The 25,424-nt window shown below is 41.5% G+C and overlaps 1 protein-coding gene across 1 annotated transcript in view; it reads left to right on the top strand.

The window, feature by feature from the left end:
• snapc3 (small nuclear RNA activating complex, polypeptide 3) overlaps positions 1 to 24,992 on the top strand; it is a 28,792-nt gene extending 3,800 nt beyond the window's left edge. Inside the window, exons 3-9 of the mRNA XM_055632644.1 lie at positions 793 to 877; positions 1,721 to 1,825; positions 3,014 to 3,163; positions 6,918 to 7,000; positions 9,993 to 10,157; positions 18,842 to 18,949; positions 24,831 to 24,992. Of these exons, the coding sequence (XP_055488619.1) occupies positions 793 to 877; positions 1,721 to 1,825; positions 3,014 to 3,163; positions 6,918 to 7,000; positions 9,993 to 10,157; positions 18,842 to 18,949; positions 24,831 to 24,978 (844 nt within the window). The 3' untranslated portion in view covers positions 24,979 to 24,992. The remainder of the gene's footprint in view (positions 1 to 792; positions 878 to 1,720; positions 1,826 to 3,013; positions 3,164 to 6,917; positions 7,001 to 9,992; positions 10,158 to 18,841; positions 18,950 to 24,830) is intronic.
• The last annotated feature ends 432 nt before the right edge of the window (positions 24,993 to 25,424 follow it).

Here is a 25,424-nt window from a genome sequence, read left to right as displayed (position 1 = left end):
AAGCTGTAACATTGGATATATACATGATAGATGGATGTTTTTTTCTTGATCCTTTTTATGTTATAGTTTCTATTAGTGACATCTGAATTGCTTTGGGAATTTAATAGATTTTTTTTTAATTTTGTGTGATCCACTGCTTTAAAATCTTTAAAATCTGAGAAATGTTTTTCCTATAGAAATAATAATTCTATAGGAATCATGGACTAGATCAGGCTTTTCCTTAATTTCTTAAAGTCTTTGATTATGTTTGCGTAGTTGAGTACAACTACGCAAACATACATCTTGATTTGGATGGCGGAAAGGGGTGGAATTGGAAAGATGTGACTAGTGTTGGGATCCCGTTGGATGTGGTGATAATCTTGGAGGATTATGTGCTGTATGCAATGGATGATGGAGTGAAAGGTAAGGACTAGATGGACTCTCTCCCTGTTACGATTGAGGGGGAAGGGTAGCAAGAGTGGAGCTGCGGGATACCGAGGAGACGTGCGAGGGCATCATCTATGATAGAGGGGATACCCCGTTCCCAAAAGAATGAGAAACTTACCTTACTTGGTTATAGCAGACAATCGGCAGTATCAGATACCATTCTCTCCCTCCCCACCCCCCATGGTCTATTTAACGATGGTTTATACAAATAAAAATAACAATCGTTGTCAAACTCCTTATGAAGAATGATCAACATTTAATCCACTTCCACAGAAAACGTGGAAAGAATTGGATGCCATGAATTGGTGGTTATCCTGTGGTTTACTTGCAGCTGCAATTTACCGTGAATTTATTCACTTTGTACAGAATCCGAAAGAAAGTAATTGAAAAGAAAGAAGAGCGGTTGATGTGTGACCGTACATGTCGGCAACATATATTTGAACAAGAACATGCAAGTATATTTGACAATAGTATTTGTCATATTTTTAATAGGTCACGTGAAGTTCAATAAGTCAGACTATGGTTGCGTGATCCCTCTTTTTCTGCCTCACTTCTCACCTCTATGGCTTGCTAGCTCTCACCCCATCCCTCTTCCACTTCTTTATGCTGGCTACTTCCCTTCTACTCAGTTGAGAGGAAGGGTCTCAATCTGAAATGTCGACTGTCTATTCCTTCCACAGGTGCTGCCTGGCCTTCTGAGTTCCTCCAGCGGCTCTCCTCTTTGTACATAATGTAGCATCTGCTGTCTCTTGTGCCTATTGCTATGTGATACCTGCCTACTGTAAAGCACCAAAAATTGAGTATGAAATAAATATTTTGCATATTGATTATATTTAAAATCAAAAGAAGGCGGGTGGTCTGAAATAATACGTGGGTTTACTTGGGAATTTCACTTTATATTTTTCAATTTTAGGGAGCAATACTGTGTCATGAAGTTGAACGTGCAGTGCACCAAATTTCTAATTTTAGCAGTAATCAAATTGTGTTGAGTAATGGTTGGAATACTTTTGCACTGTACTTAGAAAGGCAGCTGTTTAGTGGAAATGGGTAACATAGTATTTGAATGAAAGGTTATGGGCATGATGACAGTATTTTCATTTAAAATTAAAAGCTATTTATTCATACCCGACAGTAAAATGGGGATCAGTGTCCTCAGTTATCAGCTTATATTGCTTTCTATTTCATGCAGAAACAAACCTAAAATGAAACGCTTTTTTACCTAGGTCACCTATTCTCTCGATGTATCCATTTGCTTAACAAACTATTGATTTTGTCTTTATTTTGTGTCATTCAGGAAATGCAAACTGTGGGAAGGAAGCCCAGTAATTCAGAAAATTTTGTTCCAGCTGGAGAGGTTATCCTAACTATTAATATATACTCCCCTGTTATATTTACCAAGGTGCGTGTGTGTGCTTAAATTGTACTTATAAGCCAATGATTTCCAATCAATTGGGCCATACCACAGATTTATATTGGGACACTAGGTGTGATAGATTGCACTTTTGATTAGCAAATAATCAATAGTGGGCAAAGCTGTTGCGCATGTAATCTCGGTACCTGTAAGTACTTTAAACTTTTTGAACAAAATGTTAAAAATGCCAGGACTAAAAAAGTATATGTTTTGATTATTGTGAATTTGGTGGAGTTCTAAAGTAAACAAAATATATACTCTGTGCCATTCATCTTAATTAATTAACAATAGTGGCTACATTATACATTAGTTTTCTCTTTTTTCCATCCATCTAAACTTGGGCTTCTAGTAATTTTTTCAGATTTTAGTTTTTATCATATAATTATCTAGCCTTCTTTTGAAAGCATTCATGATGTGTGCAAAAAAAGGTATTTTTAATTGATATAAATTTACCTTTGTTACTTCAATCAAAAAATACTGAAGGCTGTATGTTACATTGTTTAATGGAATATCATCACACGTGTCAATAGAAGTGATTAATTGTCAATTTCTATGGTCACCCATGGTGAAACCGGCAGTCTGTGTTCTGAAGAGATAATAGTATCTGATTACGGTGGGTAGATTGCATGGAAACCCTAGATTGTTTTTCCATCTCGCCCTGCCGCCGGGACATATTGACTAATTCCTGCTTGCTAATTTTGAAAGCAGCTCTAGTTTCCAATCAAATTATACTGTCCAATTTAGCCTGTAGTTATACTATTTTTTTATGATTGATCATCCCACAAGTAGGAGTGTGGCAACCTGATCATATTATGTTGTTGAAACAAAAATAGCAACAAATGCTGGAAAATTATACTTGATAGATCAAGTTCAACCAGAATTGTTAACTCCAAAATAAATCTGATTTCCCTCTCTCTCTCCCTCTCCCTCATATTCTCTTCTCACTGCCCATCCTTGTAAGTTTATGTGCAATTCAACTTAGGGTGTCCTTTTAAAACTATGAAGATTACACGTGTACATAGAAAGTTAAAGCCCAAAGCAATTTTAACATGTCGTAACTATTGAAATCAAGAGCCTAAGAAATACATATCATTTTGCAATTGTTCATTGATTGCTGCCTGTGTGTTTTTGTACATTTTGTACCTGTACTGAAATGTTTGACTTGTTTTTTGACAGCACAGAGAAAATAAACCCTATAATACTATGCTCGTTCTGGGTAGTCAGAATCTAACAGAAGTAAGGGATGCCATTTCGTGTGTCAGTGATCTCCAGATAGGTGGGGAGTTCAGCAACACACCAGACCTAGCTCCAGAGCATATTAGCAAGGTATGTGGATCTATTACTTTAATAATTTAGACTCCAAATATAAAATCAAGAGGGGAGTTGTAGATAAATGTATATAATGAGATATTGGTGGCATGTAGAAGTATTGAAAATATGTTTTTTTTTATGTTAAGCTTTCCTCCTGCATATAATTTCTCAAGAATTCCAACAAAAACCTTTCCTTGTAGGAGTCAACTTTAAAGTGATGTTTCAGTGTAGAAATATGCCCCACAGACTTGCACATAATAACCAACATGCCCCATCTGCAACTATACCACCTGCCTGCGTTTGGCCCATACCCGTCTAAATTTATCCTATTCATGTACCTGTCCAAATGTCTTTGAAATGTCCTGAGAGTACCTGGCTCTAGTATCTCGTTCTGGTACCTCCTCTGGTATCTCGTTCCATTTCCCTACCCTGTATTTCTTTTTTTTAAAAAGCTGCCCCTCGGGCTCCATTTAAATCTTCCCCCCTCACCTTACACCTGTGTATTCATGTTCTTTATAAAAGACGGTACATTTACATGATTTATTCCTCCCATAATCTTAAACACCTGTATAAAATTACCCCTTATCCTCCTGTGCCCCAAGAAATAACGCCCTCGTCTGCTCACCCTCAAATTATTGCTCAGCCCCTCGAGTCACGACAACATCCTCGTAAATCTTCTCTGGACCTTTTCTAGCTTAAAAACATTCTTACAATAATAGGGTGACCAAAACTGAACACAAAGCTCCAAATGTGGCCTCACTGATGTCTTGTACAATTGTAACATAACTTTTATACTCAATAACCTGACTGGTGAAGACCAAAGTGCAGAAAGGCTCCCTGACCCCCTTATCTACCTATGGTGCTACTTACAAGGAACTATATGCCTGTATTCCTAGGTCCCTCTGTGCTACAACAATCCTGAGAGCCCCTGCCATTCACTGTGAAGATCCTACCAAGGTTTGACTTCCCAAAGTGCAACACCTTGCACTTATCTGTATTAAACTCCGTTAACCATTCCACAGCTCACACACCCAACCAATCACGATCCTTCTGCAATTTTTGACGATTATCTTTGCTGTCTACGATGCCACCCTCTTTTGTGTTATCTGCAAACTTGCTAATCATACCTCTCACATTCTCATCCAAGTTGTTGATATAAACCTCAAATAGCAAAGGACTGTGTACCTGAGACACAGCACTAGTCACAGGCTTCTAGTCCAAAAAAACAACCTTCCATCGTTACCCTCTGCTTCCTTCCATTAAACCAATTATCTGAAGAAGGGTCTCGACCCGAACATCACCCATTCCTTCTCTCCAGCGATGCTGCCTGTCCCGCTGAGTTACTCCAGCATTTTGTGTGTAAACCAATTCTCTATCCAGTCAGCTAGCTCTTCCTGTGCTGACTATCCCTAATCAGCCCGATGTCTATCACCTCTTACACCTTAATACTGATTGTACTCAAGGCACTTTTAACTGTCCAAAGTTCCACAGTCTTCACCTTTTCTCCACAGAGGAGAAATACTCATTCAGAACCTTGCCCATCTCATTTGGCTCCACACAGATATGACCACTTTGGTTTCTAAGTTTTGTATTCACCGAGAAGGAGGAATTAGAGGACAGTGGAGAATACAAATATGCTAGGGCAGTTTGAGAACAAGAAGGAAAGTAGAGAGAATCCAGGGAACTATGGGCCAGTGAGCCTCCTGTCTGTGGTAGGGAAACAATTGGAGAAAATTCTTCGAGATAGGATTTTACTCCCATTTGGAAGAGAATGGGATATTTAGGGATAGCCAGTATGTTTTTGTATGCAGATTTTTGAAGAGGTGACAAAGGAGATTGATGAAGGTAGGGCTTGTTGGTAATGTTGTATAAATGGATTTTAGTAAGGCTTTTGATAAGGTCCCTCATGGCAGGCTGATCCAGATGATTAAGATGTATACGAGTCATGAAGACTTGGTCGTATGAATTCAGAACTGTCTTATCACGAAAGACAGAGGGTGTGGTGGAAGGAAGATATTCTGGCTGGAGGTCTGTGACCAATGGAGTTCCCCACTAATCTGTGCTAGGACCGCTGCTGTTTGTGATATATATAAATGACCCTTATGTAAATGTAGATGGGTTGCTGAGTAAGTTTGCTGAATACACTAAAATGGGAGGAGTTGCAGGCTAAGGAAGATACAGTGGGAAATAGATAAGCTGCAGAAATGGGTGGAGAAGTGGCAACTGGATTTTAACCCGAGGTTTGAGGTGTTGCACTTTGGAGGATTAAATGTAAGGGGAAAGTTTACAGCTAATGGCAAAATCCTTAAATGTGCAGAGAGACCTTGGAGTCCAGTCACTGAAGGTGGCAGCAGCACAAGTAGATAGGGTGGTCAAGAAGCCGTATGCTTGCCTGCATTGCTGGACATTGAATGCAAGAGTTAAGGGCCTGTCCCACTGGTGATTTTTTTCAGCGACCGCCGGCATCATTGACTGACATATCAGGTCACCGAAAAATTGGCGGCAGGCGTGACCCGGTGTGATGACGTTTGACGTCCGGTGTTTTTTCAAATGTCGCAACATTTTTTTTTGTCGCCGCTGGATTTTGAAATGTTCAAAAATGTTGGCGACACTGATATGTTGCCGCCAGTCGCTGAAAAAATTGCCAAGTGGATACAGGCCCTTTAGGAAGTCAAGATGCAGCTCTAAGGTATCTGAGCTTGAGGAGTGACCTAATTGTTTGTGTAAATTGTGTTGGTGGATGTCTTGGTTCTTTTCTTGTATGGCTGCAGAAACCAAATTTCGTTTGAACCTCATATGATGTTCAAATGTCAAATAAATGGTATTGTATTGTATTGTATAGAAGTATAGAACATTTTCAGAGACTTTGATAGAGTAGACAATCGGACCTTTTTCCCCAGAGTAGAAATGTCAAACTCTAGAGGGCATAGCTTTACGTGGCGGCCTGGAACACAGTGCCAGTGGTGGTGGTGGAGGCAGATGTGATAGTGGGGATTAAGTGGCTTGGGCAATTTACAACCCAGCAGCCTAGTTTCTCTAATTTCAAGTGACCCTGCATTCTCTCTCTCATCACCCTCCTCCACCCTAATCATCTTGCTTGTTTCACTGTTCCTATCGCCTCATTATCACCTCTTCATCAGCCAACAATCGACCATTGTGGGCTCCACATTGCCTAAGTCATCAGTGCCGACTGATTTATTCTTTGCTTTTTCATACCTCCAGTTTCCCCTCTCCGCTAGTCTGAAGAATGGTCTTGACCTGAAATGTCACCTATTCCTTTTTTCCAGAGATGCTACCTGCTGAGTTGCTCCAGCCTTTTGTGCCTAATGAGGCTTTAAGTTGGACACATGGAAGTGCAGGGAAAAGAGGGATATGGATCATGTGCAGGCAGATGATATCATGTTCGGCACAAACATTGTGGGCCGAAGGCCCCATTCTTCTGATTTACTGTTCTATGTTCATGAAATATATTAAGAATTTGTGTCGCTTGAACCTTGCTGACGTGGAGATTAATGCCCGTCGTTTCAGTTTCGAATTAGTTTAATGCCATGTGCACCAGATTGCAAAGAAAAACCTTGTTCTCATGAAGCCCTCGGAGTAAGCAGTAAACACAGAATAATGCTAATTGCAACAATAAATACAAGTGCATCACAGCAGAATGGTGCAAGATTATAATGCAAACCAAAATAGTACAAAAAATATTAAAGTATAACGGCAGCATATAATAATAACATAATGATTCAAAATTGCTGTTTTTCCTTTTAAATAGGACTTGTACAAATCAGCATTTTTCTTCATTGAAGGAACTTTCTATAATGACTTGAGATATTCTGAATGCGGAGATCTGAGCAGGTAAAGAGATGAGATGCAATGCAACATTCACAGTTTTTACAGTATTTTTGTTGCAGGTATCAATTACAGTAGTTGGAGGGGGGGGGCTGTATTCTTGCAGGGATTTTGCTAGTGATACTCAGATGGGTTTAAAATAGAGGGGTAGGGGAATAGGGAGTAGTGGGTCAGAAATGGGAAGGAATGATTAGAAGGTAGAGGAATAAAACAGTGGGTCTCAAAGGAAGGACAAGCAGGGAGAGGTGAATAAATATGGTGATGCAGATCAGCTGAAATGTGTTTGTTTATCTGGTTTCTCCACTACGCTTTTTGCATTGTATGACTCGGGGGCCCCAGAAGAGATCCTAATGATCTAAAAATATGAACCCGAACCCTGCAGCAGCTCCTGAGCAACACATTGGATGACCAAAGACATTGTTAAACTTAGTCCAAAAAAGGGAAGCGCATGCAAGATTTAAGAGGTTGAAAGCTGACAGGGCCTGAGTTTGTGCTTGGAGTCTGAGGATGTAGACGAGATACTAAACGAGTACTTTGCATCTGTTTTTGCCAAAGAGGAGAACATGGAGGTTTGTGAGACCAGCGTGGAAATTATACAGGCAGTATGGGATTAAGAAGAATGAGGTGTGGGGACTCCTGAAGAGCATTAATGTGAATAAATCCCCCTGATGGAATTTATCCCAGGTTATTGAGAGAGGCAACAGGGTAGATTGCGCGAATCTTGATGAAGATCTTTGTATCCTCTCCAGTCGCAGGTGAGATCCTGGAGGACTGGAGAGTAGCTAATGTAGTTCCTTTTTTAAGAACTGAAGCAGGGAGAATCCAGGGAATTGTAGGCCATCGAGCCTCGCAGGGAAACTATTGGAGAGGATTTTTTGGAATGGGTTTTACTCCCATTTGGAATAGTATGGGTTAATTAGGGACATTCAGCAGGTCTTTTCTTACTTATTTGATTGAGCTTTTTTGGGAGGTGACAAAGATAATTGATGAGAGGGATATATCCGAGGACACTGTGGGAAGCTAGAGTCAAAATTGCAGGACCCCTGGCTGAGATTTACGAATCATCATTAAGTGCAGGTGTGGTGCCGGAAGACTGGAGGGTGGCAAATGTTGTGCCTATGTCAGGAAAAGCAGCAGGGAAAAGGCTGAGAACTATAGGTCAGAGAGCTTAACCTCTGTGGTCGGAAAGTTACTAGAGAGTATGGCAGTTTTGAGTGCATTGGATCCAAGGAGAGATCGCGGAATGGATAGTCAATTGGCTTCATGGAATGAAGCAGAGGGTGATGGTAGAAAGTTGCTTTTCAATCTGGAGGCCTGTGACTGGTGGTGTGCCTCATGGTTCGGGGTTGAGCCCATTGCTGTCTGTCATCTATATCAATTAATTGACTGAGAATGTACATAGCATGATTAGCAAGTTTGCAAGGTTGGAAGATTGCAACCTTCACGTGGTCCACCCTGTTTCAACAAATGCAATCAACCAGGCGTGCACAAATAGAAGATCTAACAGAACAAGTTGTCTTACAATTTCAGGCTGTGCAAGACGACGAAGAAGAAGCAAGTTTGCAGATGACACTAAAGTGGGTGGAATTGTAGACAGTGAAGATGATTGGTTGAGGCATTTGGGCTGAAGAATGGTTGATGGAATTTAATACGGAGAAATATAATTTTGGGAAGAGCAACATTGGCAGGACCTACACAGTGAAGGACCTATGCAGGACCTACACAGTAGATGGATCTAAGAGTGCAGGTGCATATTTATTTGAAAGTGGCACAACAGGTAGATAGGGTCGGTCAAAAATGCTTTTGGCACATTGGCCTTCATCAGTCAGAGCATTGAGTGTAGAAGTTGGGAGGTCATGTTATATAAGACGTTGGTGAGGCCACATTCAGAGTATTGCGTTCAGTTCTGGGCGCCATGTAGCAGGAACGAGGTTGTTAAGTCTGCAGCCTGGGATCCCTCATTGGGGACCCGGGATGAGAAGAGCTCCGACCGCCGACCCACGGCCAAATTCTACCGCGGGCGCGCCGGTAGAAGTTGCAAGTATGAGGTGTTGCGCTTTGGGAGGTCAAATGTAAGGGAAAAGTATACAACTAATGGAATGACCCGTGACAGCATGTTGGGGTTCAATTCCATATCGCCTTGAAAATGGCAACCCGGGTAGATAGAATAGTAAAGGCGGCATATGGTATACTTGCTTTCATAGGTCATGGCATTACGTATAAGAGTCAGGAAGTCATAATGCAGCTTTATATGACTTTGGTTAGGCTTTGCATGCAGTTCTTGTCGTTCCATTGTGGGAAGAATGGGGAGACCAAAGCTGGTGTAGAGGTGGTGTACCAAAATGATCCCTGGATTCTGGGGTATTATCTACAGGGAGGTTGGACAGTCTTGGATTATTTTCTCTGGAATGCTGGAGGTTGCAGAAACATCTGATAGAAATGTATAAAATTATGAGACCGAGATAGAGTATACAGTTAGAATCTTTTTCCCAGATGGTACAATAAAATTATAGAGGGCATAGCTTTAAGGTGAGAGGAACAAAGTTTAAAGGAGATGTGTGGAGTTGCGTTTTTACACAGAAGCTGGCGAGTGCCTGGAGGGTGATGGTTGAAGCCAATATGTTGGTGACATTTTAAATGCTTTTTGATGGATATATAGTGAATAGAGGGAAATCGGTTACATGCACTTAGATAAGTGATGATTCATAAACATGTACATGGATACGAAAAGTTTGAAGGTATATGGGTCAAGCGCAGAGAGGTGGGACTAGTGCTGATGAAGGGTCTTGACCGGAAACATTACTTATTCCTTTTCTCTAGAGATGCTGCCTGACCAGTTGAGTTATTCCAGCATTTTGTGACTATAATTTGGGCAATGGTGAGTATGGATGAGTTGGGCCAAAAAGCATGTTTGGATGCTGCATAGCTCTGGCTCAATAACTTTGCCCATTTAAAATTGCAATAACTTGATTATACTGATTTTAATTGTTAATTCCAGGACCATTGTTGACTGGGCAGAGTCTCATGACAGAGGCTATGGCAAGTTTCATACGGCTAAAATGGAAAACTACACTTTCAATGATATGTGCATTAAAGTTGGCTATCCATACCTGTATTGTCACCAAGGAGATTGTGAACATATTGTCATCATCACAGATGTCAGGTATTTTGATAAATTTCAGTTCTGACATTTGACATTTGTTGTTGCAATATGATGCTAAATACATTTACAAATAATCTATATATGTAACAGTGTTTTGCTGATTAGCAATCATTAATCATGCAAACTTTTAGAATGTTGAGGGATTAAACTGAAGAAATCACGTTCATAATCATATTATGTTGAATATACAGGAATAACTCTTTATCCTTTCAGCTTGAATCTGCTGAAGATAGTGATCATCAGTTTTATCTTGATTAGAACATTGTTGATTTTGGTTTGCATAAAACAAGGTGAATGATTCTCTTTTGATACACAAATAAGACTCGCCTTTTTTTCCCCTCGAGTGGACAAGAAAAAACAATTCTAAACATTTACTGCATTGTTACCTTAGTGGTTAGTTGGGGGGGGGGCAGATAGGAGATTTTGTGGCAGAAATTGAGACTCCAGGGTGGTGTGTTACCACCCTGGTGCCAGGGTCCAGAATGTCTCCGAGTGGCCTCGGCATTTTCAAGGGTGGGGGTGAGCAGCCAGATGACATTGTGCATGTTGGGATAAATGATGTGGGTAAGGGATAAGGTCCTGCACAATTATTATAGGGAGTCAGGCAATAGGCTAAAAAGCAGGACCTCCAGGGTAGTGATCTCCAAATTACTCCCAATTCCTCGTGCTACTGAGGTTAGGAACAGGAAGATAGGATAAATTAATGTATGGCTGAGGAGTAGGTGCAGGGGGCAAGGATTCAGATTTTTGGACCATTCGGATTACCTCTGGGGCAGAGGTGAACTGAGCAAGAGAGATGGGATGCACTTGAACTGGAGGGGAACCAATATCCTGGCAGGCAGATTTGCTGGTGCTACGCAGGTGGGTTGATGCAATGCAGAACTAAGGCAGGTGAGAGGGTATAAGTCACTATAGAAAGTTGACTGAAAGCAAGTTCAGTAGACAGAATGGGCAGGAGTACTGCAGGGAGGGAGGGAGTACGAATGATGATGAAAGAAAGTTCCGTGAACAGAATAGGCAGAAGCGTGGCAGGGAGCGCAGAGGGACTGTTGAATTTAATTGCACTTATTTTAATGCAAGGTGCCCGATGGATAAGGGGGATGAACTCAGAGCGTGGGTAGGTACGTACGATTGGGCTGTTTTAGCCATTGTGGAAACCTGGCTAAGATAGGGACATGGTGACCATATGGAGATAGTGATCATAACTCCAAATGTATTTTTGGTATGTCCAGTGGTGTGTCATATTTTACTTGGGTCGTTTACAACCCAGCAGTATGAACATTGAATTCTCTAATTTTAAGTAACTTCAACTCATACTCGCCTCTCCCATCCCGAGTCGTTTTATCAGTTCCACAGTTCTTCATGTTGTTTCTCTTGATTACACTTTCCTTAACCACAATGAACCTACCAGGCCTGAGGTCATTTGTGACTGGCTCTGATTGGTCCTGATCTTTTCTTGATTCCAGGTCTTCACCTCCCTCCATCTCCCACCTTCTACTTTCAGTCTAAATAAGGGTCCTGACCTGCAACATCACCCATTTTTTCTTGAGAGATGCTGCCTGACCTGTTGAGTTTCTCCATCACTTTGTGTCTTATCTTTTTTATAACCCAGCATCCGCGGTTCTTTGTTTCTCCAAAAGTTTAAAGATTATTTTGAATAGGGATAGAACTGGATGTTGGGGGAAGGTACATAATTGGGCTGAAAAGGATAAAGGAGGGTATCTGTGCTTGGAGTTGGAGGATATAGCTGAGGTGCTAAATGAGTACTTTGCATCTGAATCCACAAGGAGAAGGACTTGGAGGACAGCAGGATCAGTGTGGAGAATACAAATATGCTTGGGGTAGTTTGAGATTGAGAAGGAGGTGGTGTAGGTATTTTTTGCCTGAAACGCATTACCAGGTGTGGCAGAAACAATAGTGGCGTTTAAGAGGCTTTTAGAATGGCAAGTAGATGTGCAAAGAGTAGAGTGATATGGATCATGTCCTGTTAGATTCGATCAGTTTAACCTGGCATCATGTTCGGTGCCAACATAATGGACCGACGGGCCCGTTGTACTGTTCTATGGATCCCCTTCTCTATTTGCCCTTCATCTCTCCCTTAAGGTTCATCTTCCTTACTTTTCATATTCCAATACTTGTAGCCTTTGCATCTCTGTTTATCGCTGTTGGAGGGAATTGTGTTTAACCTGTATCCTGAATCCGGGTTCACTTGAGGTGCAGTTATCCTCACAATTACTGCTCAGATCGGGCAGGCGCAAAGAGCATCTTGTAGAGCAGTGGTGAGTTTCTTAAACCTGTCGGTTTATTCAAGGCTTCAATATTATGCACTGAGAAAACTAGAGAGAATCCAAAGTGTTTCAAAATTCATAGCACACCCAACCTCTTATATTCTGTGTTTCAATCCTTGCGTGTAGATTTTACATTTTTGAAATAATTAATCAGTTATCAACGTTTCTTTGTAATCTTTCATCCTTGTTTTCTCTTGGGGTAACCTTCAGCTTTCTGTTTTCTCTTAATTAATTAAAAAAGCATCATCCTATTTGTCTGACAAATGGGTTTAATAAAGAAACCTTCATCTCATTATTTTTATTGTGCGAAGTCTGGTTCACAACATTATATGTTTATCTTTGCTCCAACTAGCAATGCCTTTTAGTCTAAGCACCACCTAAATCCATTTGTTTGCCTCACCTAACATGACCTCTAAGTTATTGTCTCTATGTTGGCCTCTCCTCTCATTATGCTTCCTAATTATATGCTTTTGGGTTATACATATTACAAAGTTACAACCTTTTCCTCATAATTTTCAGCATTTCCTACATCGTGACCCTTCAGCTTATGTCTCTAGAAGGGTCATTCTAGCTTCCTCCTGGTTCCATCTGTCTTTTTGTTTCCATGCTTTAACTTATCACCCACTTCTTCTCCTAACTCCACCCTTGCCTCTCCTCGATCCACGTAATGCCTACCGACCCCTGCATTGTCTGCCATTCCTCTTTATACTAGCTGTGCTCGACCTTCACTGTCATATTGCAGGTGCAGGAGGGAAAGAGGAGAGGGGCTGCTTCACAAATTGCTTCGCTTCAATCATTTTGTCTCACATCTTCTGCCTTTTCGTCTCTGGCCTCTATTCAACCATCTGCCTATCAAAAACCCTCCTCACCTGTATCCACCTGCTACTTGCCAGGTTTTGTTCTGCGTTTGTCCTCTCTTCCAACTTTTTAACCCCCTTCCCCTGACCACAATCAGTCTGAAGAAAAGTCCCGATCTGAAATGTCACTAATCCATGTTCTCCAGAGATGTTACCTGACTTGCTGAGTTACTCCAGAATTGCCTTTTTTGTAGACCAGCATTTGTAGTTCCTTATTTCCTCACTTCCTCTCCTGTGTTTTTATCGCGGAGAAGGACATGAAGATTCAGAAACCTGGGACAGTAACAGTTTTCATGACAGTCTGTATTACAGTTGAGGTGGTGCTGGACCTTCTCAACTTAATACCAATTTAATACCATCATCCCACAGAGACTTGTGGAGAAACTAACCCTGCTGGGCCTCAACACCACCCTGTGTCACTGGATCTTGGACTTTCTGACAGAGAGACCGCAGTCAGTCCGTGTTGGCAAGAACACTTCAGGCTCGATCACGCTGAGCACCGGCTCCCCTCAAGGCTGTGTGCTCAGCCCGCTGTTGTTCACACTGCTCACACATGACTGTGCTGCCAGATTCAGGGAAAATAAAATCATAAAATTCGCGGACGACACTACAGTGGTGGGACTCATCAGTGGAGATGACGAAACAATGTACAGGGAGGAAGTAGAACAACTGGTGGACTGGTGCGGCAAAAATAACCTAGAATTGAATGTCGACAAAACTAAGGAGATGGTTGTCGACTTCAGGAGGGCGCAGCCAAAGCATACACCGCTCAACATTAGTGGCACTGCAGTGGAGAGAGTGGAGAGCATAAAGTTCCTCGGTGTGCAAATAACGGACAGCCTCACCTGGTCCAGGAACACCACTGGGACCGTCAAACGGGCCCATCAGCGACTGCACTTCCTGAGGAAACTAAAACAGGCCTCACTCCCCACCAACACCCTCAGGACTTTCTACAGGGGCACGGTGGAGTCTGTACTCACGTACTGCATAAATACGTGGTACTGCACCTGCAACTGCTCGGACAGGAAGGCTCTGCAGAGGGTAGTGAGGGGAGCAGAGAGGATCATTGGCGTCTCCCTACCCTCGGTACAAGAACTGTTCCAGAGCCGCTGTCTGAAGAAAGCACAGAGAATTGCCAAGGACAAACTGCACCCCCTCCACGCACACCTGGATCTCCTGCCATCAGGCAAGAGATATCGAAGCATCAAAGCCCGGACTACGAGGCTGCTAAACAGCTTCCTACCACAGGCTGTGAGGCTGCTAAACAGTCACTCTGCACCCACAGTCACTTGACTTGACTTGACTCTGCGGCTGGCACGGACACTTTAATACTGGCACTGGCCACTCAAATCAGCGGCCCCGGACATTTTTTATGATTGGTTTATTGTATTTTAACATTGTGTTTTTTTTTACCTGCTTTTAACTATTTATACTGTTCCATCAGGGACTGGATTGTTTTTTTAGTGTTATTATGTGTGAAGTGTTTAAATTTCATGTGCGATGCTCCGCTATTCACTGGGAAACGTCTTTTCATTTTGCACTGTAACAACAGTGCAAGATGACAATAAAGGTTGATTGATTGATTGATTGATTGACACCCTAAGTCAAATGAAGATAGATAAATCTCCAGGATTTGAACGGATATATCCGAGGACACTGGGAAGCTAGAGAGAAATTTGTAGGAGTCCTGGCTTTGATATATGAATCGTCATTAGACGTGGGAAAGTGACAATAGACTGGAGGGTCTAATGTCGTGCCTCATTTAAGAAGGGCTGTAGAGAAAATCCTAGGAACTATAGACCAGTAAGCATAACATCTGTGGAAGGAAAGTTGCTGGGCTGAAATCTCAGGGATTACCAATCCATGCATTTTGAGCATGGTTTTATACAGAGAAGATCATGTCTCACATAATTGATTTAAATTATTTGAAAAAGCAACCAAGGAGGTTTATGAGGCCAGGGCTGCAGAAGTAGTCTGTAAGGATTTCAGCAAGGCCTTTAAGGTTCTGTATAGTCAACTGCTCTGGAAGGTATGATCATATGGGATCAGGGCGAGCTAGTTAACTGGATATAGATTGATGTTATGAAATGTTAAGGCTTCATGTTAAGAAATGAAGGTTGGTGTTGGAAGTTTATATTTTGGACTGGAGGCTTTTACCTAGTGCTATGCCTCAAAGATTGTAACTGCGCATTGATGTTTGCCATCTACATCACAATTTGTTTGAGAATGCAATGCCTGATTATAGATAATAGGTGTAGGAGTAGGCCATTCGGCCCTTTGAGCCTGATCATCCCCAATCAGTACCCCGTTCCTGCCTTTTCCCCATATCCCCTGACTCTGCTATCTTTAAGAGCCCTCTCTCTTGAAAGCATCCAGAGAACCTGCCTCCACCGCGATTAGTAAGTTTGCAGTTGATTGTAAGATGGGTGATATCATAGACAGTGACGATAGTTATCAAAAATTACAGCTAGATTTTGATCAGTCAAGTGGACTGAGGAACAGATAATGTAATTTAATTCGGATAAGTGTGAGGTTGCATTTTGGGTAGTCGAACCAGGGCATGACCTTCACAGTTAACGGTAGAACCCTAGTTCCCTGAAAGTGGCATCATGTGGAGAGGATGGTGAATAAGGCTCTTGGTACATTGGCCGTAAGTCAGGAAATTGAGAATAGAAGTTGGAACATTATGTTACTGTTGGACAAGATACTTGGTGATCAAGATACTTGGTGTATTTAGCAATGTTACACAATTTTGAGATTTTAAAAATCAAGTCTGCAATTTATCCCATCAGATAAAGCATAACAATAAGTTTAATTTGACACCAAATTCACTTTCATATCTCAAGTATTAAAGTTATGGCCATTTTCATACTCGGAAATTAGCATCTTGTTCCCTATTGATTTTCAATGGACATTATAAAAAAGCTGTGATCTTGGATAATCAAAGGCCCATTTCTTAAGGAAAGATTAACATTTTTAAATAGCCTAAGTGTCCAAAGATTATTCACAAATAATTCACAATATAACATGATTTTTATATCTAATTTACATTAATTTATAGGCCAAATGGAAGGAATTTAGTGTTCAATTGCTGTAAATAAATGCCCATTTAAATCGGCTTTCTAGTGGGTTCATGTGGAACGCGCTGGCTTAGAACGTTGATAGCGCGCTGGATTAGTGCCCTCAAATGCCGAGAAAAATACTGCGGGATATAAAAAGCCCAAAATGAACTACTCGCTATAGATAACTTGATATTGAGGGTTATATATATGCCCCATTTAATGTAAAAATAAGGTACATACCTTTAATTGTTTACTTTATAAAACCCTGGGGCTGCGAGATGTTGCGGAATCAGAGAGTAATTTTAAACTATTATAACTATATTATCGAGGCCTATAAAACTAATAATACCTTTTGCGACCGGGTCTTGCAGCGATTTTTCGTTAATGATTTACTAGGCTGAACATCTGCGATTAGTACAGCCTAGTAAAAATCGCGTTTTAAACCCGCCCCCTCCAAACAGCGCCAAAATCGCGGACCTGGCTGTGGGCAGATTCCCAATGGCGATTCAGGTAGGTTTTGTAACATACCTAGTGTATTGTGTTCAGTTTTAGTCACCCTACTTTTGGAAATACACCTCCAATCTGCAAAGGGTGCAGAGATGATTTGCAAGGATGTTGCTCAGACTCGAGAGCCTGAGCTATAGGGAGAGTTTGGTCAGACTCGGGCCTTACTCCTTGGAGCCAGCTGCCTGTGCCAGTGACTAGCGGAGTTCTGCAGGGGTCAGTGCTGGGGCCGCTACTCTTCACGTTGTATATTAATGATTTGGACCAGGGGATTGAAGACTTTGTGGCCAGATGATTATAAAAATGGGTGGATGGACAAGTGGTGTAGAGAAAGCAGAGATTCTGCAGAAGGATTTGGACAGGTTGGGAGAGAGGGCTGAGAAGTGGCAGATGGAATATAGTGTAGGAAAGTGTGGCAGTAGGAATAAAGGCGTAGACTATTTTCCAAATGGGGAGAGAATCCAGAAATCGGAGATGCAAAGGGACTTGGGAGTGCTGCCACAAGATTCCCAAAAAGTTAATTTGCAAATCGAATTAGTAGCAAGGAAGGCAAACGCAATGCTAGCATTCATTTCAAGAGGGCTAGAATACAAAAATAGGCTGAGTGTAATGCTGAGGCTCGATTAGGTGCTGTCAAGCCGCATTAGGAGTATTGTGAGCAATTTTCAGGGTCAAGGTCAGTTTATTGTCACAAGTACCAATTAAGGTACATTGAAATTTGAATTTTGGGCACTATATCTGAGGAAGGATGTGCTAACTCTGGAGAGGGTCCAGAGGAGGTTTGCAAGAATGATCCCAGGATTGAGTGGGTTAACATATGAGTGTTTGGGCCTGTACACGCTGGAGTTTAGAAGGATGAGGGGACCTCATTGAAACTTATCGAATAGTAAAAGGCTTGGATAGAGTGGATGTGGAGAGGATGTTTCCACTAGTGGGAGAGTCCAGGATGAGGGGTCATAGCCTCAGAATTAAAAGATGTTCCTTTAGGAAGGAGATGAGGAATTTCTTTAGTCAGAGGGTGTTGAATCCGTGGCATTCTTTGCCACAGAGGCTGTGGAGACCAAGTCAATGGATATTTTTAAGGCAGAGATAGATGGATTCTTGATTAGTGCAGGTGTCGAGAGTTATAGGGAGAAGGCAGGAGAATGGGGTTAGGAGGGAGAAATAGATCAGTCATGATTGAATGGTTATCACATCACTTTATCATTGATGGGCCATTCTATGACCTTTTGAGCACAGGAGGCTGAATGATTATAGAATCATGAGGGAAATAGATAGGGTGAATGCACAGTATTTTTCCCTGGGTTGGGGAATCAAGAACCAAATGTCTATTAAGAGAGGTTTAAGGTGAGAGGGTAAGATTTAATAGGAACTAGAGAGGCAATCTTCTCATTCAGAAGGTGATGGATATATGGAACAAGCATATGGAGAAAGTAGTTGAGGCAGGTCGAATAAAATTAAATACAGTTGGACAGTTTACATGGGAAGATATTAAGGGAGATGGGCCAAACGTGGGAAATTGACACTTGCTTGGATGGGGAATTTTGGTCAACCATTGAATTGGGCTAAATGGCTTGTTTCTGTGCTGTGTGACTCGAATCACTTGAATCACCAGTAGACTGCTGACCGAATATTGGTAGAAACATAATGCTGGAGTAACTCAGCGGGACAGGCAGCATTTCTGGTGAGAAGGAATGGGTGACGTTTCTCCAGTCTGAAGAAGGGTCTCGACCCAAAACGTCACCCATTCCTTCTCTCCAGTGATGCTGCCTGTCCCGCTGAGTTACTCCAGCATATGTGAGCCTACCATATGTTGGTAAATTGGATTAGTATAGTAGTAGAAATTTGTGAGTGTTCTAATGCACTTTGTGCATTGAATGATTTATAACAATGTAAAGAATGTAACTGGGCATCAGAGAGCTACAGGACTGGAGAACTAATTTAATCATTTTAACATCTATTTCCTGTCACAGAATTGTCCATCGTGATGATTGTCTAGACAAGACATTATATCCATGTGTGATCAAAAAACCCTGGTTGTGGACTCGGAAGTGTTCTGTTTGCAAGTTATTTATTGTCAGGTGAGTTGTATACTGTGTTAAAAACAATCCATAGTTTATTTTCCAGGGAAGTGCATGTGGTAAATGGAAAAATAACCCTTTTTATTTATTAATCAATTTATTCTTTATTTTGCCAAGTTGAATATGTCTGACAAATTCAGGTGCTCCTTTGCATTCAGATTTTTCAAACTGAATCATGGAGAGAGCCCATTTGAATAAAATGTTTGATCACAGTGCAAAACACCAACTGTCCCCTTGAAGACGTGCTCCATTAATATAGAATAGGCTCTGGGGATATATCCATCTTAATGTTCTTCAAGATGCTTGGCACCACCTTCTTGATCTCAAAGTGCCCTAATGTATTTGTATTCTCCACTCCGATCTCGCTGTCCTCCCAAGTCGTTCTCTTTGTTGAATATATATGTAAAGTACTCGTTTAGTACCTTTACCTTTGAGCGTTCTTATCTCTATCCTAGTCACACTCTTATTTTTAACAAGTGTATAAAAACCCATGGGATTTCTCTTAATCCATCTCGCCAATAACATTTAATGGCCCCTTTGCCCACTTGAGTTCTTTCCTGCTCGCTTTATATTCCTCGTGCCACTTTCTGATGCGACCTTTTTAAACGTAACATACACCTTTTTCTTTCGGATCAAGATTACAACCTTCTTGATCATCCACGGTTCCCTTACCTTGTTGTCCTTATCACTCCTCCTAACTGGAACATGCTGATCCTGCACTTTGATCAGCTGGCCTTTAAATGACTCCCACATGTTCATAAGTCACAGGAGCAGAATTATGTCATTCGGTCCATCAAGCCTACTCCGCCATTCAATCGTAGCCGATCTATCTTTTCCTCTTAACCCCATCCTCCCCCTAACCTTTGACACCCTTTCTAATCAAGAATCTGCCAATCTCTGCCTTAAAAATACCCAATGACTTGGCCTCCACAGCTGTCAGTGGCAAAGAATTCTACAGATTCACCACCCTCTGATTAAAGAAATACCTCCATCTCCTTTTCTAAAGGTAAATCCTTTTATTTTGAGGCTCTGCCCTCGTACTCTCCCACATGTAATCTGTGGACTTGCCCAATAACAACTGCTCCCAATCTACCCTCCTTTGGTCCTGCCTAATTACATTGTAATCAGCTTTACCCCAATTCCACCAACATCCAGACCTGTCCCTATTTAAAAAAAAACCTTGAAGCCGATGGAGTTATGATCACTATCTCAATTCTTCCACCGCAACACCAGTCACCAGGCCAGGCTTGTTTTCCAATAGAAGGTCCAGAGACAAAAACCCATTCAAGATGCCCTGACATGCACCCCAAATGGAGAGAAAATATCCCTTATTGGTGAGTTCAACGCTTGTGTTAGCGCAAACAGAAAATCATGGCCAAACTGCCTCAGCCATCACGGCGTCAAGGATAGGCCTAGTCGGCCACAGTAGGAAATTCAACCACAGATAAAACATTTCCCTCTCCAAGCAGGACAACGTCAAGGCCGCTCAATCATCTCTCGCTGATGGACAGATAGCAACCATTACTTGAAGTCAATATGCTAGGGTTACATAGTTTACACTAGTTAAGATCATGCATCTTATTAACACTGCTCAATGTATCCTCCTTAATGAAGCCCTGGTTTGCATAGTCATCTGAAGCTTTTTGGTAAGACAGTATTCATTTCTTCTGCAGATCCTTTGTTCACTCCTCCCTTCCCACTCTACCTGCTACCTCCTTAGATACTTTCACCTACATCTACAGTGGCTTGCAAAAGTTTTCATACCCCTTGAACGTTTCCACATTTTGTCACGTTACAACCACAAACGTAAATGTTTTTATTGAGATTTTATGTGATAGACCAACACAAAGTGGCTCATAATTGTGAAGTGGAAGGAACATGATACATGGTTTTCAAAATTTTTTACAAATAAAAAATTGAAAAGTGTGGCATGCAAAAATATTCAGCCCCCTTTACTCTGATACCCCTAAATAAAATCCAGTGCAACCAATTGCCTTCAAAAGTCACCTAATTAGTAAATAGAGTCCACTTGTGTGTAATCTAATCTCAGTATAAATACAGCTGTTCTGTGAAGGCCTCAGAGGTTTGTTAGAGAACATTAGTGAACAAACAGCATCATGAAGCCCAAGGAACACACCAGACAGGTCAGGGATAAAGTTGTGGAGAAGTTTAAAGCAGGGTTAGGTTATAAAAAAATATCCCAAGCTTTGAACATCTCACGGAGCACTGTTCAATCCATCATCCGAAAATGGAAAAAGTATGGCACAACTACAAACCTACCAAGACATGGCCATCCACCTAAACTGACAGGCCGGGCAAGGAGAGCATTGATCAGAGAAGCAGCCAAGAGGCCCATGGTAACTCTGGAGGAGCTGCAGAGATCCACAGCTCAGGTGGGAGAATCTGTCCACAGGACAACTATTAGTCGTGCACTCCACAAATCGGGCCTTTATGGAAGAGTGGCAAGAAGAAAGCCATTGTTGAAAAAAAGCCATAAGAAGTCCCGTTTGCAGTTTGCCACAAGCCATGTGGGGGACACAGCAAACATGTAGAGGAAGGTGCTCTGGTCAGATGAGACCAAAATTGAAGATTTTGGCCTAAATGCAAAACGCTATGTGTGGCGGAAAACTAACACTGCACACACCCTGAACACACCATCCCCACTGTGAAACATGGTGGTGGCAGCATCATGCTGTGGGGATGCTTTTCTTCAGCAGGGACAGGGAAGCTGGTCAGAGTTGATGGGAAGATGGATGGAGCCAAATACAGGGCAATCTTGGAAGGAAACCTGTTAGAGTCTGCAAAAGACTTGAGACTGGGGCGAAAGTTCACCTTCCAGCAGGACAACGACCCTAAACATACAGCCAGAGCTACAATGGAATGGTTTAGATCAAAGGATATTCATGTGTTAGAATGGCCCAGTCAAAGTCCAGACCTAAATCCAATTGAGAATCTCTGGCAAGACTTTGAGAATTGCTGTTCACAGACGCTCTCCATCCAATCTGACTGAGCTTGAGCTATTTTGCAAAGAAGAATGGGCAAAAATTTCAGTCTCTAGGTGTGCGAAGCTGGTAGAGACATACCCCAAAAGACTTGCAGCTGTAATTGCAGCAAAAGGTGGTTCTACAAAGTATTGATTCGGGGACTGAATACTTTTGCACGCCACACTTTTCAGTTTTTTATTTGTAAAAAAATTTGAAAACCATGTATCATTTTCCTTCCACTTCACAATTATGCACCACTTTGTGTTGGTCTATCACATAAAATCCCAATAAAATACATTTACGTTTGTGGTAGTAACGTGACAAAATGTGGAAAGTTCAATGGGTATGAAAACTTTTGCAAGCCACTGTATAGGAGATGCTACATTTTCCCTACATCTCTGAGTTGGCTTATTGGTAGAGTTACTGCCTTACAGCGCCAGAGATCCGGGTTCGATCCTTACTTTGTGTAAATAGCTCGTTCTAAGCTCCCCCCCCCCCCCCCCCCCCATTCTAGTTTCAGTCAATAAAATACTGAGTCAAGCACTTGTGCATCTAAACTTTATTTTGGAAAAACACAATAACAGTTCCCACTACTATACCTAACCACCGCGGGTTCAATCCTTGTATCTGCTTGTCCAAGCCCTCCTAGCCTCGTGCAAGCAGAGACACTCCAAAAGATCACGCAGTCCCAAGTGTTCTCCCAGAAGATTGACACAAGACCTCATAGGAGTTACCTTTTATAGGTCCCTGAACTTGAGGGGCTGAACCATATGGGGTCTCTTTACAGTCCAATTACAGATATCGACCAACACAGTACATGATAGACATTTTCCCCAATACAATAATACGGTAACCAATACATTGTATTCAAAAGGAGCTTCTGGAAGGAGGCGAACATAGCAAAATTTGCTCAGATATTCAAGAAACCCAGACAAGGCTCAACACTTAACCCAATCAACATCTAGCAAAGTAAAGCTTTGCAACAATATTTACAATATGGATGTCTGGTTTGCATTCACCCAATCCGTTTCATGCAATTTATACTTAACTGTAAGAACCTGCAGCTGTCCCATTCTTTCCCTGCAACTCTTATCTGGGCTCTAGACAAGCTAGCACCATTCTGCAGCTTATCCCATTCCTGCAGAAGGCACATTTAAAATGACCAAATGGCCTAGCAGCCCAGAAGCCTTTACTCAATGTTAGTGTCCTGGCATCTCCAATTTGGCCAGAATTAATACTGGCTGTATGGAGTTTGTACGTTCTCCCTGTGACCACATGGGTTTTCTCTGGTTGCCTCTGTTTCCTCCCACATTGCAATGACGTGCAGGTTCATAGGTTAATTGGCTTCTTTAAATTGTAGTGTGTAGGATAGAACAAGTGTATGGGTGATTGCTGGTCGGCATGGACTTGGAGGGCCGAAGGGCCTGTTTCAACACTATCTCTAAGCTAAACTAAACCTTGCCTCTTGCCTCCATCCATGGATCCCTTCAGCTGAGACAGAGGTTCACAAGCACCTTGTCTAACCTCTACTACATTCAGTGCCCCTGACATGGCCTCCTCTACAATGGCAAGACCAAGCATAGGCTTGGCGACCCTTTCGCAGAACACGTGCACTCAGGCTGCTGGATTTCCTGGTTGCTAAACCATTATAAATTCTCTTCCCATACCAACCTTTCAGTCCTTGGCCATCTGATCAAACAACAAAGGGGTTTCTGGCATAACAAAGACCTGTTTATGCCAAATTATTGATTCCAGGCTTTGTTCTAATATACCTTTAGTTCCCAAGTAACAAATCAGCGTTACTCAAAAATTTCCACTGAAATTGTTCATGCATTACTATTGCTAAAATAATTATTACGGTTGGATTCAATCTCAGATCCTTTTCACACCACACTCAGGACAATACAAGCAAGAACATAACTATATCTCCAGATTATTTGAAATTCAAATAATAATGTAGCTGATATTGCAGCATTATTCATGACCTCTCTCCTGTCACTGAAGCACATAAGTGGTGTTTGATCGCTATTCACTTGTGTTGTAATTGCAACTCCATCTATGATGCTTTGAATTCCACTTAGTCCTTTTCCCATGACTTCTAGTTCCATATCGGGGGATCTATGTCAGGCATTCTCAGAATATGACGACCTCTTTCCTGTGTGGCAATTATCAAGCCTGTGAGTTACACATCAGTTTATTAAAGTATCTGATGTTAAATAATCCTCATTCTTTTATCCACATTGAAACGTTGATTTTCTTCTGGGTTTATTAGATCAGCATATTTCTGATTGGAATAACAGTATAGTCCAATGCAGTGTCATTAGACATGCACTTTTAATTTAAGCTCCCATTTTAAAAGATTGAATCCATACATCCAAGTTATTCCTGTGCATCTGTTAAACATTTGGATCTTCCACACATGGGGAACCTTTTATTACACTTATTTTTGCGATAGGGAAATGTAACTTGCTGCACTAATATTAAAGTGCAAGTAATTAAATTACCCACTATGGCAGAGCCTAACACAAAACTCTCAGAGAGTTGTGAGTCTGTGGAATTCTCTGCCTCAGAGGGTGGTGGAGGCAGGTTCTCTGGATGCTTTCAAGAGAGAACTAGATAGGTCTCTTAAAAATAGCGGAGTCGGGGGATATGGGGAGAAGGCAGGAACGGGGTACTGATTGTGTATGATCAGCCATGATCACATTGAATCTCGAAGGGCCGAATGGCCTACTCCTGCACCTATAGTCTAAAACTTGATCCACTTGTATCAGCAAGAGAGAAAATGGTTGTGAAAGTATATAAAAATCAAAATTAGAATAAGAGATTTCAGTTGTGGGAACACTAAAATGTTTTTTGTTGAGCATAATTGCAAAAAATTGTTTTGCATTTTGTTGCAGGTGGGTGACCAACAATGATAGTTTAGCTCCCGAGGACCCATGCTGCTTCTGCGATACTTGTTTCAGGATGCTTCATTATGATGCTGATGGGAATAAATTGGGAGAATTTCTTGCATATCCTTATGTTGATCCTGGGATTTTTAATTAAAAGTTGTCACAGTGTCTCGTTTCTGTGTAATAATGAAGTCATTTTGTCTTGTAGGTCTTGCTGATGAAAAAGACTGTAAAGTGTTTATAGTAGAAAATGAGGAAATTAACACACAATAACTTGAGGTGTTTGGGTGGTAGATTGACTGAATAACATTGAGCTGGTGACAGGTTTTGAAATAATAACAGCAGTCTATATGTCATTTCACGCAGCCATTTTATTTTCCAAAAATATTTGCTAGGAAACCTAAATTATGCTGTGGGCTTGGGAACAGGCCATTTCACTTATTTCAAACCCAACCTGGACTGTGAGACTGTTACTAATGAAGCACAGTAAAATGACTTTAGGTTGCATCTTCCCCAAATCCAATTAAAAATAGGTTTGTAATCCAAAATAATCAAAATTAGAATCAATTGCCAAGATAAGCTGTATACCACTACATACAT

Source organism: Leucoraja erinacea, chromosome 3, assembly GCF_028641065.1.
Source record: "Leucoraja erinacea ecotype New England chromosome 3, Leri_hhj_1, whole genome shotgun sequence".
In the NCBI taxonomy this organism is placed as follows: domain Eukaryota; kingdom Metazoa; phylum Chordata; class Chondrichthyes; order Rajiformes; family Rajidae; genus Leucoraja; species Leucoraja erinaceus.
Note: the sequence above shows the minus strand (reverse complement) of the source record. Positions and strands in the feature narration are given on the sequence as shown.